Source organism: Oryctolagus cuniculus, chromosome 9 (assembly GCF_964237555.1).
Source record: "Oryctolagus cuniculus chromosome 9, mOryCun1.1, whole genome shotgun sequence".
Classification (NCBI taxonomy): domain Eukaryota; kingdom Metazoa; phylum Chordata; class Mammalia; order Lagomorpha; family Leporidae; genus Oryctolagus; species Oryctolagus cuniculus.
Genome location: NC_091440.1, coordinates 81,297,318 through 81,311,699, shown reverse-complemented (window position 1 = coordinate 81,311,699; position 14,382 = coordinate 81,297,318). Strand labels below are relative to the sequence as shown.

The following is a 14,382-nucleotide window of genomic DNA, read 5'->3' as shown; positions in this document are numbered from 1 at the left end:
TTGGCTTTTGGTGTGGTGTGTATTTTGTTGTGTTACGATTTTTGTGACTAAGTAAATTGGTATTTCAATTATGATTGATGTAAGTATGCTTTGACCACAGTAACTGCATTTTGAGCTTTTTCTTGTAACATAAGCTGGTACTGAGCTAGTGTCTGGCTGATGGCAAGGAGGCTCAGTACTTCGCACTGGCTCACTGATAAAACAACTTGGCAACTGCCAATATGCCCCTTAGATAGTTCCGGTCTGGAACAATTAACTGCAAGGTTGGCATATGGAAGCTGATATAGTTCCTTCTGGGGCAATAAATACAAGTACCTTCTTTTTTTTTTTTTTTATCTTTTATTTAATGAATATAAATTTCCAAAGTACGACTCATGGGTTACAATGGCTTCCCCCCCCATACCGTCCCTCCCACCCACAACCCTCCCCTTTCCCACTCCCTCTCCCCTTCCATTCACATCAAGATTCATTTTCGATTATCTTAATATACAGAAGATCAGAGTGCGCGGGAGACCATGTCTGGGGGCAGCGGCTGCAGCCAGACCCCGAGCCGGGCCATCCCCACCACTCGCCGGGTGGTGCTCGCCGACGGCGTGCAGCTCCCGCCCGGGGACTACAGCACCACCCCCGGCGGCACGCTCTTCAGCACCACTCCGGGAGGCACCAGGATTATCTACGACCGGAAATTCCTGATGGAGTGTCGGAACTCACCAGTGGCCCAGACACCTCCAAAGGACCTGCCCACCATTCCCGGGGTCACCAGCCCTGCCAGTGATGAGCCCCCGACGGAAGCCAGCCAGAGCCACCTGCGCAACAGCCCGGAAGACAAGCGGGCAGGCGGTGAAGAGTCACAGTTTGAGATGGACATTTAAAGGACCAGCCGTCTAGCGAGCAACGCCCCGGGCCCCTGAGACCCTTCTGGGTGAAGAGTCACACCAGCCAGGCCTTAGGAAAGTTAACTGAACTGGGGCAGGCGTTGGGGTGGGACTGGCCCCCACTCCGGCCCTCTGCTCCCCCACTCAGGGCACCCGCCTCCCTTCCTCTCTGTCACCACCAGCACATACCTCCGTATGCCTCTGTCGGTGTGGGAGCTGCCACGCCAAGGGCGGTGGCTCCGGCACACCCTGCAGCCTGGACCTGGACGCGGACCTCAAGGGAGCCCTTTCTGAAGGATGTCTGGCTCTTCCAGCCCTCTGGGGGTGCACCCTCCCCTTCCTCAGGTTGGGGGTGCCTGGGGAAGCTCCTCTCCCCTTCCTTCCCCCACGAGAAGCAATAAAAGCCGCCTTCACTGTAAAAAAAAAAAAATATATATATATATATACAGAAGATCAGCTTAGTATACCTTAAGTAAGGATTTCAACAGTTTGCTCCCACACAGAAACATAAAGTGAAAAATAATAGATGATTTTTTTTAAATGATGATGAAATCAGATCAGACCTATTGTCATGTTTAATCCCAGTGATTTTTTTTTAACAGGTAGAGTGGACAGTGAGAGAGAGACAGAGAGAAAGGTCTTCCTTTGCCATTGGTTCACCCTCCAATGGCCGCCGCGGCTGGCGCACCGCGCTGATCCGATGGCAGGAGTCAGGAGCCAGGTGCTTTTCCTGGTCTCCCATGGGGTGCAGGGCCCAAGCACCTGGGCCATCCTCCACTGCACTCCCTGGCCACAGCAGAGAGCTGGCCTGGAAGAGGGGCAACCAGGACAGAATCCGGCGCCCCGACCGGGACTAGAACCCGGTGTGCCGGCGCCGCAAGGCGGAGGATTAGCCTAGTGAGCCGCAGCGCCGGCCACAAGTACCTTCTAACTCATTTGAGTCTCACTCGAGACACATTTCACTGTGGCTCCACCTTCTGCAAAGGTCTAGACTGCTGAAGGTATAGCTGAAAAGCCCTTTCCTTCCTCAGTGACAGGTTGAAAGCAACCTGGACTCATCAGGAGTTCCTTGAAAGGATGTGTTTTTCAAGGCCACTTGGAAAATTTCCTCTGTGGGAACAGCCTGTTTGGTTCGTACTAGCACCCTGTGCTTCAGAAATTTTTTTCACCTGTTTTGCTTGTCTTCTCATATATTCCTTTTGTTTATTGTTACTTATTCTGCTTTTGTGGATAGTGCAATAAACTGATATCAGAACTACTTTGCCTTCCTTGGTTTATTATTTGATTAAAGGGTTAAAAAAAGGACCTGTCCCTCTTGGAAACATCATAATTTTCAAGGTTGGAATTGTCACTAAATATTGGCAATGGGACCATTTTGGTCGGTCCTAATGACAGTGTTTTACTTGTTAGGATGGAGCAATGATCTCTGAACTCCTTCAAGAAGCCCCAATTCTCTTCATTATGTTTCCACCAGTATGCTAACAACAAAGCATTTAAAGTAACACCCTTGAGGAAACAGAGCATCTAGAAGTCAGCATGGTCTGGCGGGGAGGGGGATTGTGGATGCTCTGCCCTCAACCCTGAGGGAGAAACACCAAAGAAAGGAGAGCAAAGAAGGCACAGGACAGGACTTAAGATAATAATACCAAAAATGGTGGTTTACCAGATGGCCTATGCGTGCTGCATTAGGACTAATGAGAGAAACTTTTTTTTCCCTTTCTCTTCATTTCCTCCCCTAACATTTATTTCTTCGTTGTAGCAGAATGTGTTTTATAGGGACATTTAGTGGTTATTTCTCAGAAATAATAAACTTGAGATAATGCAACACATCTATCAGTCCTCAGTGTGGGGCATTACACCCTTTAAAATCTAAGTGTGCTCTGTTTGGATGGTACACATATGGTAAGGGCTAGCGTATTTTGATGCATGGGTGATATGCTTCGAGTTATGTGATAATAGTGGTTATTGATTAAAATAGAGAAGTGGTGTCATGTGAAGAAGTTGTTTCCCAAACAAGGGCTGGAATCCTCCAGGAAAGAGATCAGACCCTGTGCACAGGCCTGGGCAGGACTCTACGGCACAGCTTCCCCCCAAGAGCCGTTCCAGTGCATCTTCAGGGTCTGATGCTATTTCTCCCTGCTTGCCCTTCGTTAAAGTCTGTCTTTCCAGGTTGCTTGGGGGGAGGGCAGTTAATGGTGAGCCAGGTGGAGGCGGAGCCTTGAGCAGTTACTGGAAGCCTGAACTCTTCTCATCAAAATAGCCATTTCCTCTTTGTTTTCTTCTTGTGTTTTGTAATCTTGGCTATAACACTTGTTTGTGTTTTCCTCTCATTTGGTGGTGGTGTTTAGGAGGCAAAGTTCTGTCTGATTTACCCTCCCACTTGCTACAGAGCTCAACTCAAGCCCGTGACACATTAGTACTCCATAAGTACTATGGAATTGAGTTGCTAGAATTAAGAAATCAAATGAGCTAACTATGGTACAAAGAAATTATGTTGTCTACAGCATGAAGCAGCACAGAATAATGGTTAAAGGGGTGGGCTTTCCAATAAAACCAGTGAAGACTCAAAAATTTCTACCTTGGGGCCGGCGCCATGGCTCACTAGGCTAATCCTCCGCCTTGCAGCGCCGGCACACCAGGTTCTAGTCCTGGTCGGGGCGCCAGATTCTGTCCTGGTTGCCCCTCTTCCAGGCCAGCTCTCTGTTGTGGCCAGGGAGTGCAGTGGAGGATGGCCCAAGTGCTTGGGCCCTGCACCCCATGGGAGACCAGGATAAGTACCTGGCTCCTGCCATCGGATCAGCGCGGTGCACCGGCCACAGCACGCAGGCCACGGCGGCCATTGGAGGGTGAACCAATGGCAAAGGAAGACCTTTCTCTCTGTCTCTCTCTCTCTCGCTGTCCACTCTGCCTGTCAAAAAAAAAAAAAAAAAAAAACTAACAATAATACTTGACCCTATTACAGTGTTGAAAGGATTACTGAGACAATGAGTGTTAAGTTTACTTCAGCTTTCCATAAATAATCACTCAACAAAAGCTAACTGTTATTATTATTGTTACAATAATATTTCAAGTTTGTTATATTCATAAAACATTAGAATAGTAGAGCTGGAAGGAAGATAGGGACTTTGGAGTCCACTGACCTAAGCAGGGGTCCTGTCTCTTCTTTCCAGCAGGATGCCTCTGTAAAAATTATCCAGTAAAACCTCAGTGTGCGAGAATCAGCTGGACATGTTAAAATCCGGATTCCAGGACTCCATCCAAGAAATTGTAAGAAGTTTTGTAGCAGGGCTCAGGGACTCTTCATTTAACAAGTTCTGAGGTGGTTCTGAGCCGTGAAATCCATGAACCATGGTTTGTGAAGTGTTGACTTGGTCCCTGGAAACCTCAGTCAGAACCTTCATTAAATGGAGCCCTCGCAATTCTGTGTATGGAGAACATCTGGCCCCACATCTGGCTTATGGTCCATGCTCAGAGGCATTGGCTCCTTTCCTTCTAGATCTGCTTCAAGTATTTCATCTAACCATGTGCAGCCGACGTCAGAGGAGAGACCGGCGTCCCTAGAAATGCTGGAGATTGACAAAAATCAGTGCACAGATCAAGCGCCGTCAAGCATTAAGGGTGAAAAGAGCCTGTGAAACACATTGATGTATTTTTAAGAATATAAGTTGGTAAAGGAATGGATTTCTTTCTGACAAATTAGCCTTGAATGGAAATCAAAGATTTCCCTTTGATGAGCACATTTCCCTGCTTTCAAATGTCAGAAACCAAGTGAGCAGCAAGCAGGCCTGCACCATTACCATTGGCAGCAAACAGTTTCCTAATGAGTTTTGGAAATTTGACGATTTGCCCGCCTCTGATTCATTAATGGAATATTGGAAGAAAATTAACAGGGTCTGGTGACCTCAGAGGACATTTGGAGAGAAGGCCAAGTCCATGGTGGGCTGAGTCAGCGACCAAGAAAATAAAACTGCAGTTTGCCCCCAGCCCTGGAGCTTGGAAGGCTCTTGTTTGCTGTGCATGAAGCGGGTGATTGTTGCTTTTGTTGCTGCGGAAGGGGAACTTCGAAGCCCCTTGTCTATAATAGCTGGATGAGCTCACTTGTTAATACTTTACTTTCCTGTTACACTTTTCAGTATGTTAGGTTGCTATGTAACTTAGAATTGTCACAACCTGTGACATTATATCATGATAGAATTTCTTTGCTTTATAATTGATAAGGACATTTGTGATATTTCTGATGGGGGGGGGAAGCCATAGAGAAATATAAGGTTGTGTCTATAGAAATGCAAAAATAACCAGTTCCATCAATTCTTCCTGAAATGAGTTGGGCACAAACCATGAAGACTTCTTTTTGATGTATTTTTTTTCCATGCAAAGAAAATATTTTGGACTGAGTTTCCCCCATTTTTTTTAATCCATTGTTTCTGGACACAAGAGATACAGCAGCAGGAAAGAAGATGAGAAAAATCTACTGAAAGCTGGTTCTGTTTAACAGATTAAACTCAAATGTTTTTAAAAATAAAGAATTTATAATGTTTTATTCAGGCTCAGCAATGGCAAAATCATTAGAGTTTAAGCCTGCCTTGAGGAAAGATTTTTTTAAAATTATAAACTGCTAAACAAAGCTTTGAAGCAGAATCTGATTTGCCTGTGGGTGGCTTTTCTTTAGTTTAATTTATTTGTATACTCATTCATTCAACAGGCATTGGCTGCTGCAATCTATGTTGGTGGGAAAATGGAGGTAAAAGACTTCACGTACAACCCTGATACTCTTCATACCAACTTCCATGGAGTCCTGAGGGTGCTCCACCGTCGTGTGGTCTGTAACTTAATGAAATTACTCATTCAACATATATTTGTTGAATATTTCCTCTTTGTCAAGCATGGGGCCAGCTGTTCCTTGCCCACCCCACAGGGCTGTTGCGAGGATTAAGTGGGTTAATGTAGGTAAGTGTGTGGCATCATCCCTGGGATAATTAACACATGTCTGTCAAATGACTAAATGGTTAGTAGGAAAGAATTGCTGGGAAAAAAATCATGGAGATGCCATGGTAGTGAGCTTCAGTAGGAGGACATGAAGGAGAAGGATCTAGACTTTCACCATCTCCTGGCAGCAGTACCTTTACAACTCTTCAGCAGCCCTATCTTTTTAATTAGAATTTTTTATTTTTAACTGATACTTTAAAAATTGTTCATATGTATGGGATACCATGTGATGTTTTGATACATGTGTATAATTGTATGCTCAAGTCAGGCTTAACATGTTTGTCTCCTCAAAAGTTTATCATTTTTTCATGATGAAAATATTCAAAATCCTTTCTTTTGGATTTTTTCAAAGAAACACATACTGTGTATTATCATTATCTATGGTAACCTTACTGTGTAACGGAATGACAGAACTTCTTACTCCCATCTAAGTATAACTTAGTACTGATTCATCAACCTTTCCCTTTCTTCTCCCCTACTCTCCCTTGCCTCTGGTAACCATCACTCTATCTATGAGTTCAGCTTTTTTAGATTCCGTATATGAGTGAGATCATGCGGTACTTAACTTTCCGTGCCCGGCTTATTGCAATTTACACAATAACCTGTAATTCCATCAGTGTTGTAAAAAATCAAAGAATTCCATCATTAAAAAGTCTATTAATTTATTTTCATCTACTTGAAAGGCAAACTACACACAGAGAAAAACACACACACATGCAGTTAGCTGTGTGTGTGTGAAAGAGAGACAGACAGACACACACATACAGAGGTGGGAGGAGGGAGAAGAGATTGAGATTGAGATTTTCCAACCTCTGATTCATTCCCTAAATGCCCCCAACAGTCAGGGCTGGGTCAAGTTGAAACCAGGAGTCTGAACTTGATCCTAGTCTCCCATGTGGTGGCAGGGGCTCAAGAATTTGAACCATCATCTGCTGCATCCCAGGATGTATTAGCAGGAAGCTCATGGTGTGTTGCTGGAACTTGAACAAGCACTTCAATACGGAATTCAGGCATCGCAAGTGATGGGTTAACCCACTGAACCACAAAGTCCACACCCCTCGTCATTTTTTATGACCAACTAGTAGTCCATTTTTAATATATATATATATATATACACACACACACACACACACATTTTCTTTATAGATTCATCAGTTGATGGCCACTTAGGTTAGTTCCATTTCATGGCTATCATAAATAGTTATGCAATAAACATGGAATGCAGATGTCTTCTAACAGACTAATTTCATTCCCCTTGGATATATTCCCAGTAATGGGATTATTGGATTATATAATGATTCTATTTTAGTTTTTTTTTTTTTTTGAAAGGCAAAGTTAGACAGTGAGAGAGAGAGAGAGAGATAGAGAAAAAAGTCTTCCTTCTGTTGGTTTACCCCCGAAACGGCCGCTATGGCTGGTGCGCTGCAGCTGGTGCGCCATGCTGATCCAAAGCCAGGAGCCAGGTGCTTCTTCCCGGTCTCCCAAGCGGGTGCAGGGCCCAAGCACTTGGGCCATCCTCCACTGCCTTCCCGGGCCACAGCAGAGAGCTGGACTGGAAGAGGAGCAACCGGGACAGAATCCGGCGCCCCGACCGGGACTAGAACCCTGGATGCCAGCGCCGCAGGCGGAGGATTAGCCTAGTGAGCTGTGGTGCCAGCCTTATTTTAGTTTTTTGAGGACTATCCATACTGCTCTCCATGGAGGCTATACAAATTTACATTCCCACCAACAGTGTATAAGTTTTCCCTACTCACGACATCCTTGCCAACACTTGCTATCTTTTCTATTTTTGATAATAGCCAGTCTAGTTGGATTGTGATGATATCTCACCATGGTTTTGATTTGCTCATTAGTGATAATGAGCATTTTTTCATTTGCTTCTTGGCCACTTAGATGTCTTCCTTTGAAAAATGTCTGTTAAAATCTATTGTCTGTTTTTTATATTAGATTATTTGGGATTTTTTTGTTAGCTTTTTTGAGTTCCATATAAATTCCAGATACCAATCTTTAAGGTGAATAGTTTGAAAATATTTTCTCGCTCTGTTTATTATTGCCTTAGCTGTGTAGAAGCAGTTATAGTTATACTCTGACCTTTCACTACTTTTGCTTACGTTTCTCTTTTTGGCCTTAGCCACTTTGGGACTAACTCATTCCCTCTTTCCCTCCCCTCTTCTCTCTTTCTCATATTTATTTATATATATTGTGGTCATAAAACTGGAGCCATATTTCACTCTATGAAATATACTCAAGGGGCTGTAAGAGCAACCATTAGGGCTTTAGGATACTTAGAAGGACCCATCAGGAAGCCTAAGTCATTGGCCTATGTAAGTCTGGACATAGGGCCAAGATCTTCTCCTACAGATTGTACTGACGTGAGGGTGGGAGATGTGGTGTCCCTCTTACAATTGAAAGTATACACATACATACGTACCTACATACGTGCACACATTTTGGTTTTTATAAATCTACATATGTATTGTACTCAATAGAGGTTTTGATAGCCTTACTTACGGAACCAAAATACTGATTCTTCTGATGGAAGTCTTAGTAGGTGGGGTGGATGGCTGGCATATTTGAAGTGAAAGCAACAAAGTGTTATTGATTCTTGGGGGTAAAACATAACTTGAAGAGTTTGGTTGTCATTTCCTCATCACTCATTCAGATTTGGGATCATAAATCAAAGAAATTTCATATTTGTACAACTTTTAAGAAAATCATTAATAACAAAAAAAACTTATTTATTACCCTCTGATGAATCAGTCCAAGTATGTGTTTTACCCTTGGCTTTTGGGCCATGTCTGCCCCATGGGTCTGTACGTTCTGTGAGCATGGACTAACATCTGTTTTTACTTTAAATCCTCAGGTGCCTGGTGCCCCCAAAGTGCTCAATATACATCTGTTGATGTAAGATAACTAGATGCGTGAGAGTTATAGCAAAATATTGTATTTTTAAAAAATTTATTTATTTATTTGAGAGGCAGAGTTACTGAGAGAGGGAGAGACAGAGAGAGGTCTTCCCTCAAGGGAGATCTTACATCTGCTTGTTCGCTCCTCAAATGGTTGCAGTGGATGGAGCTGGGCCAATCTGAAGCCAGGAGCCAGGAGCTTCTTCCCTGTTCTTCTACGTGGGTGCAGGGCCCCAAGCACTTGGGCCATCTTCCACTGCTTTCCCAGGCCATTAGCAGGGAGCTAGGTTGGAAGTGGAGCAGCCAGGAATTAATCCTGCATATGGGATGCAGGTGCCACAGTATAGGTTTAACCTACTATCCCACAGTGCTGACCCCGAAATATTGTGTTTTGTAGTCTAAAAACTCTAAAGAGTTTTTTGATTATGTAACACAATAAAAAATCTAAAAGAATATAGATAGCAAACCAGAGCTTGGCAGCATGAGGTAGATTCCACTAATGAAATTTTAAATCACTGGGGCTGGCACTGTAGCGCAGCGGGTTAAAGCCTTGGCCTGAGGCGCCAGCATCCCATATGGGCGCTGGTTCGAGTCCTGGCTGCTCCTCTTCTGATCCAGCTCTCTGCTACAGCCTGGGAAAGCAGTGGAGGATGGCCCAGGTCCTTGGGCCCCTGCACCCATGTGGGAGACCTGGAAGAGGCTCCTGGCTCCTGGCTTTGGATCGGCGCAGCTCTGGCAGATGTGGCTAATTAGGGAGTGAACCAGCGGATGGAGGACCTCTCTCTCTCTCTCTCTCTCTCTCACTCTCTGCCTTGCCGCTCTCTGTGTAACTCTGACCTTCAAATAAATAAATCTTTAAAAAAAAAAAAGAAATTTTAAATCACTGACATGAGTTCCAACAACATATTCTGGTTTTATATAACGGTTGTTTGAGGAACTCGGAATTGATAGGATGACATTAGCTAGGGAAGATCATGAAGGGACTCAAGGCTGGCTGTCACTAGGATGGTTTAGACATTCACCATGTAAGCAGATCTGGTCTTTCAGCTGGGATAATAGGAGGAGAAGTGAGATATGAGAAAAACAATGGAAAAACATAACAAACCCTGACTTCAGCTTACTGAGACTAATTTTCTGGTTTTATATCAGCAAATTAAATTACTATAAACAAGTGATTTGCATAATTCCTGAATCTATGGAACTCAAGTAGGTGAGCTCAGCAGGGCTAGCTTATAAATTCCTCTGAATTGCTACCTAGTTTTATTAGTTAAGTGACAATGGATTTTAAATCAGATCCAAGGGTATTAAGTGGCTCACCTAAAACATACATTCCTGGGACCAGAAAAAAAAAATAAGCATAAAAGAAATCAAGATATGGAAATGTGAAAAAAAGATATTAATGGAAAATGAAAATCTCAGAACTGTAACTGTCAATGATGTATTCAGTTACATGGATAAAGTATTGATGGGAACTGACAAGCCCCATCTGACTTGATGGATTTTCTCTCCCACATATTAGACAGCATTTTATTATGTTATTGATAGAGGGTTCCAAACCATAACTAACAAACAGTGGTTTCCTGTGTTGAGAATATTGACTTCATACAATGGGAAAGTTTGTTTGAGAGAATTGATAGGATGTGTGAATTTAGGCAGCTGAATTGGACACAGCTGAAAGATTTGGATCTTGAATTTGCCATGGCTCATTGAGATAGTATTTGGAGCAGAGGGACATTATTCCTTGGCTCCCGGTGATTGCATGGTTGTATAAACGGACCACAGAAAAATGAAACAATCAAATCTTCTCCTTGCATCTATTAAGCATGTATGTATGCATGTGGCTGTTGTCTCCAGTGCCAGGAAACCCCAGCACAACAGTATGTTTTAGAATCTTGCCATTACCCTTAGTGGAGTTACACCCGTGTGTCCCTTAACAAGGATATACCCCAAGAGTGGTATCATTAGGCAATTTAGTCATTGTGGAAGCACCAGAAAGTGTGCTTACCCAAACCTGGCTGGTATGGGCCAATCACTTTACGTGGCCTCTTGATGCGTGAGGTTACTGCTGGTATAACATTTGGTGCTTTTCACATTTTTGCTTTACAGTCTAAATTAATGATAAAAGTATATAGTAAGCACATAAACTCATAAGAGACATTTATTATCTTTTTTTAAAGATGTATTTATTTATCTGAACAAGTTACACAGAGAGAGAAGGAGAGGCAGACAGAGAGAGAGAGAGAGAGAGAGAGAGAGCTTCCATCTGCTGGTTTACTCCACAATTGGCTGCAACAGCTAGAGCTGTGCTGGTCTGAAGCCAGGAGCCAGGAGCTTCTTCCAGACCTTCCACGTGGGTGCAGAGATCTAAGGACTTGGGCCATCTTCTACTGCTTTTCCAGGCCATAGCAGAGAGCTGGAGCGGAAGTGGAGCAGCTGGAACTTGAACTGGTACCCATTTGGGATGGGGCATTTTATTTAAGGTGATAAAATATTCACAACACAAAGATTATCATTTTAATCATTTTTTAGTGTACAACTCAGTGGCACTGAATATCTATACAACATGATGCAAGTGTTATTTCTGTCCACTTCCAGAATTCTTTTCATCCTTACAAAAGTGAAACTGTACTCATTAAACAGGGACTCCCCATTTCCTCTTTGGCCAGTTTCTGATAACCAGTTTGCCAGTTTCTGTCTTGATGGATGTGTTCTACGTACCTTATATATTGGAATCACACAATATTTGTCCTTTTGTGTCTGGCATGCCTCACCTAGCACAATGTCATCAAGTTTCATTCATTGGTATCTGTCAAAATTTCACTCGAGTTAAGGCTGAATTATATCACATTTTGTATATATACCACCTTTTGCTTATCCAGTCACCCACTGATGGGCCTCGGTTGCTTTCATCTTTTGCTATTGTGAATAACGTATCTAAGTACAGGAGTAGATGGATATCTCTTTGAGAGTTCTCTCTCCATAGCTTTGGGTATACATCCAGAAGTGGAATTGCTGGTTTCCATGTCTTAATCCATCTTCTGTTGCTGTAACTGGATAATGGAGACTGGGTAATTTATAAAGGAAAGAAATGCATTTCTTACAGATCTCAAAGTGAGGAAAGCCCAAGATCCCGACTCTGACATCTACTCAGCGTCAGGCGGTGTCTTCTGGCTGCATGATAACACGGCAGAAGACATTCATGGGGAGCCAGAGCAAGTGTTTCTCCCACTTCTTTGAAAGCCACTAAGGTTCTTGAGAGCCCCATCCTCATGACTTTAGCTAATTCTTTTTTATTTTATTTTATTTTTTATTTATTTGACAGATAGAGTTAGTGAGAGAGAGAGAGAGACAGAGAAAGGTCTTTCTTCCATTGGTTCACTCCCCAAATGGCCGCCACGGCCAGCGCTGCGCCGATCTGAAGCCAGGAGCTAGGTGCTTCCTCCTGGCCAGGTGCTTTTCCTGGTCTCCCATGTGGGTGCAGGGCCCAAGCACCTGGGCCATCCTCCACTGCACTCCTGGGCCACAGCAGAGAGCTGGACTGGAAGAGGGGCAACCGGGACTAGAACCTGGTGCCCATATGGGATGCCAGCGCCGCAGGTGGAGGATTAACCAAGTGAGCCACGTGCCAGCCCCTGACTTTAGCTAATTCTACACTTGATCTTAGCCAAAAGGCCGAGAAGCGATTTTTAGCTAATTCTAATCACCTCCTAAGGGCCCGCCTCCAATTATCAATATGACTTTGGAGATTAAGTTTTCAACACATGAACTGGGGGAAACCAAACCACAACATATACTAATTGTATATTTATTTTTTTGAGGAATTGCCTACTGTTTTCCACAGCACCTGCACTATTTTATATTAGGAGCATATCTTTTTATTTATTTTTTGATGGAAACTCTTACCCATTAAGAAAATAGGCTAATAGGCCCACTGCACTGGGAAAAGAATTGTCACTGGCCTTTTTCTTAAACTTAGCAGTGTCATTTCTCTTGTTTTGCAGGGGAGAAGAGGACTAATTAGCATAGGGAGTCTGGGCCTTATTATTGAGAAGGGAGCTACAGCTCAGTCTCTTTTGGTTTGGTAGCACACAGATGCATTACCGGTCTGTCTTCCCTTGTATCTTCACAAAGGGTTGCTTCACTGCTTGCACCCCACCATTAACCACTCCGTGGCCCTAGACCCTCAGAGAGTAACTTCATTTCTCTCATCCATTATCTGATGGACTCTGGTATCAAGGAGCTGGCAGGCCACCCAGTGAATGCATTTTCTTTATAAAACTGATAATATGACAGCATCAAGTTCCATTTCATTGGAAGAAATGCTTTGCCACCCATGGGAGTAATGCTTTGCTGTGGAAAATGACAAAGGCATAGCATCCTGAGTCCTGATAAGATAAATGATGCCATCATCGCGTTTGTCTGAAGGGGAAATAACACCGCAGAAAAAGTGTTACATAGAGATTTGTATTCATATTTAGATCTTTCCTCTAAATTGAGAGCTATTTTATCTCTTAAATGAGGATTCTCATCACTCACTTCCTCCCTAAACACCCACCCCTCCCCCGAGTTCCATAATATAGTTTCTCCACATGAGTGATTAGTTTCTTTCTCTCAGACAGATTTTTGGGGAATTGTCATTTCCTGCCTATGAAACAAAAGGAAATTTGATTTGAGAGATTAAAAGATCATTCTTGGCCATTCTGATGATAAAGATGAAAAGCAATGGGCCTCATTCGAGCAATGAATCTAAAGAATAAAATACGTGTTTGTTCTGATGTTTTGCAAGCTTGAGAGAAGACATTTCACATGCTCCAAACCTCCTCCAGTGAAGTCCTCCCTGTGCTGGGTGCTGACACCCACACTGCGCACCGTGTACCCTCTAGTGCGTGTGGAAGGGCAAGGACAAGTAACTCCAGAACCAGGGGCTTGCCAATGTCAAGAGGCTCTTGACTGGAGAGATTTGAAGTGGCACAAATGGAAAACGTTAAATGTGTTTTCTTTCTGTGCTTATATTTGTGTTTCCTTAGAGTCAGATGAATAAAAAACACTTCATGTGTCTGAGCAATGATCATGAAAAAAATGTGTCTTGCAGGTGTTCAAAAGCAGAGGAAACTGCTGCTGTCTAATTGTAGGATGCAATGCAGAGTAGTGGCACTAGAAATTCCTTATAGCGGTCTGATTAGTTCTTGATCACTGAGGATGCTAATATAGTTTTGGAATGATGTAGGTTCCGGGAATGGTTCCCTTTTTTGGAAAAAAAATTACTTATTTTAAATGCAGAGTGACAGAAATAAGCAGAGAAAGAGAAAGAGGGAAAGAGCAGGAGAGAGAGAAAGAAAGAAACAGAGGTACCTTCCACCTTCCACCCACTGGCTCACTTCTCCCAAATGCCAGCAAGCAGCTGGGACTGGGCCTGGTAACTCCATCAGGGTCTCTCTGATGGGGGTGGCAGGGACCCAAGTGTTTAGGTCCGTCATCTACTGCTTTCCCAGGTCCCTTAGCAGGAGACTGGATGGGAAGCGGAGCTCAGATCCTGGTGTCATCCCAAGCAGTAGCTTAACCTACTGCACCACAAGGCTGCCCCCTGGAACGGTTAATTTTATGAGTCAACTTGG

At 43.5% G+C, this 14,382-nt stretch overlaps 1 protein-coding gene across 1 annotated transcript; it reads left to right on the top strand.

The window, feature by feature from the left end:
- The first annotated feature begins 502 nt into the window (after positions 1-502).
- On the top strand, positions 503-1,305 carry LOC138843698 (eukaryotic translation initiation factor 4E-binding protein 1). Its single transcript, XM_070048410.1, has one exon. The coding sequence runs from the start codon at positions 516-518 to the stop codon at positions 870-872; it is 357 nt and encodes a 118-aa protein (XP_069904511.1). The 5' UTR covers positions 503-515; the 3' UTR covers positions 873-1,305.
- The last annotated feature ends 13,077 nt before the right edge of the window (positions 1,306-14,382 follow it).

Bases quoted from the DNA above. Each gene is read 5' to 3' on its own strand.
- LOC138843698 (XM_070048410.1), top strand. From the start codon at position 516: ATGTCTGGGGGCAGCGGCTGCAGCCAGACCCCGAGCCGGGCCATCCCC.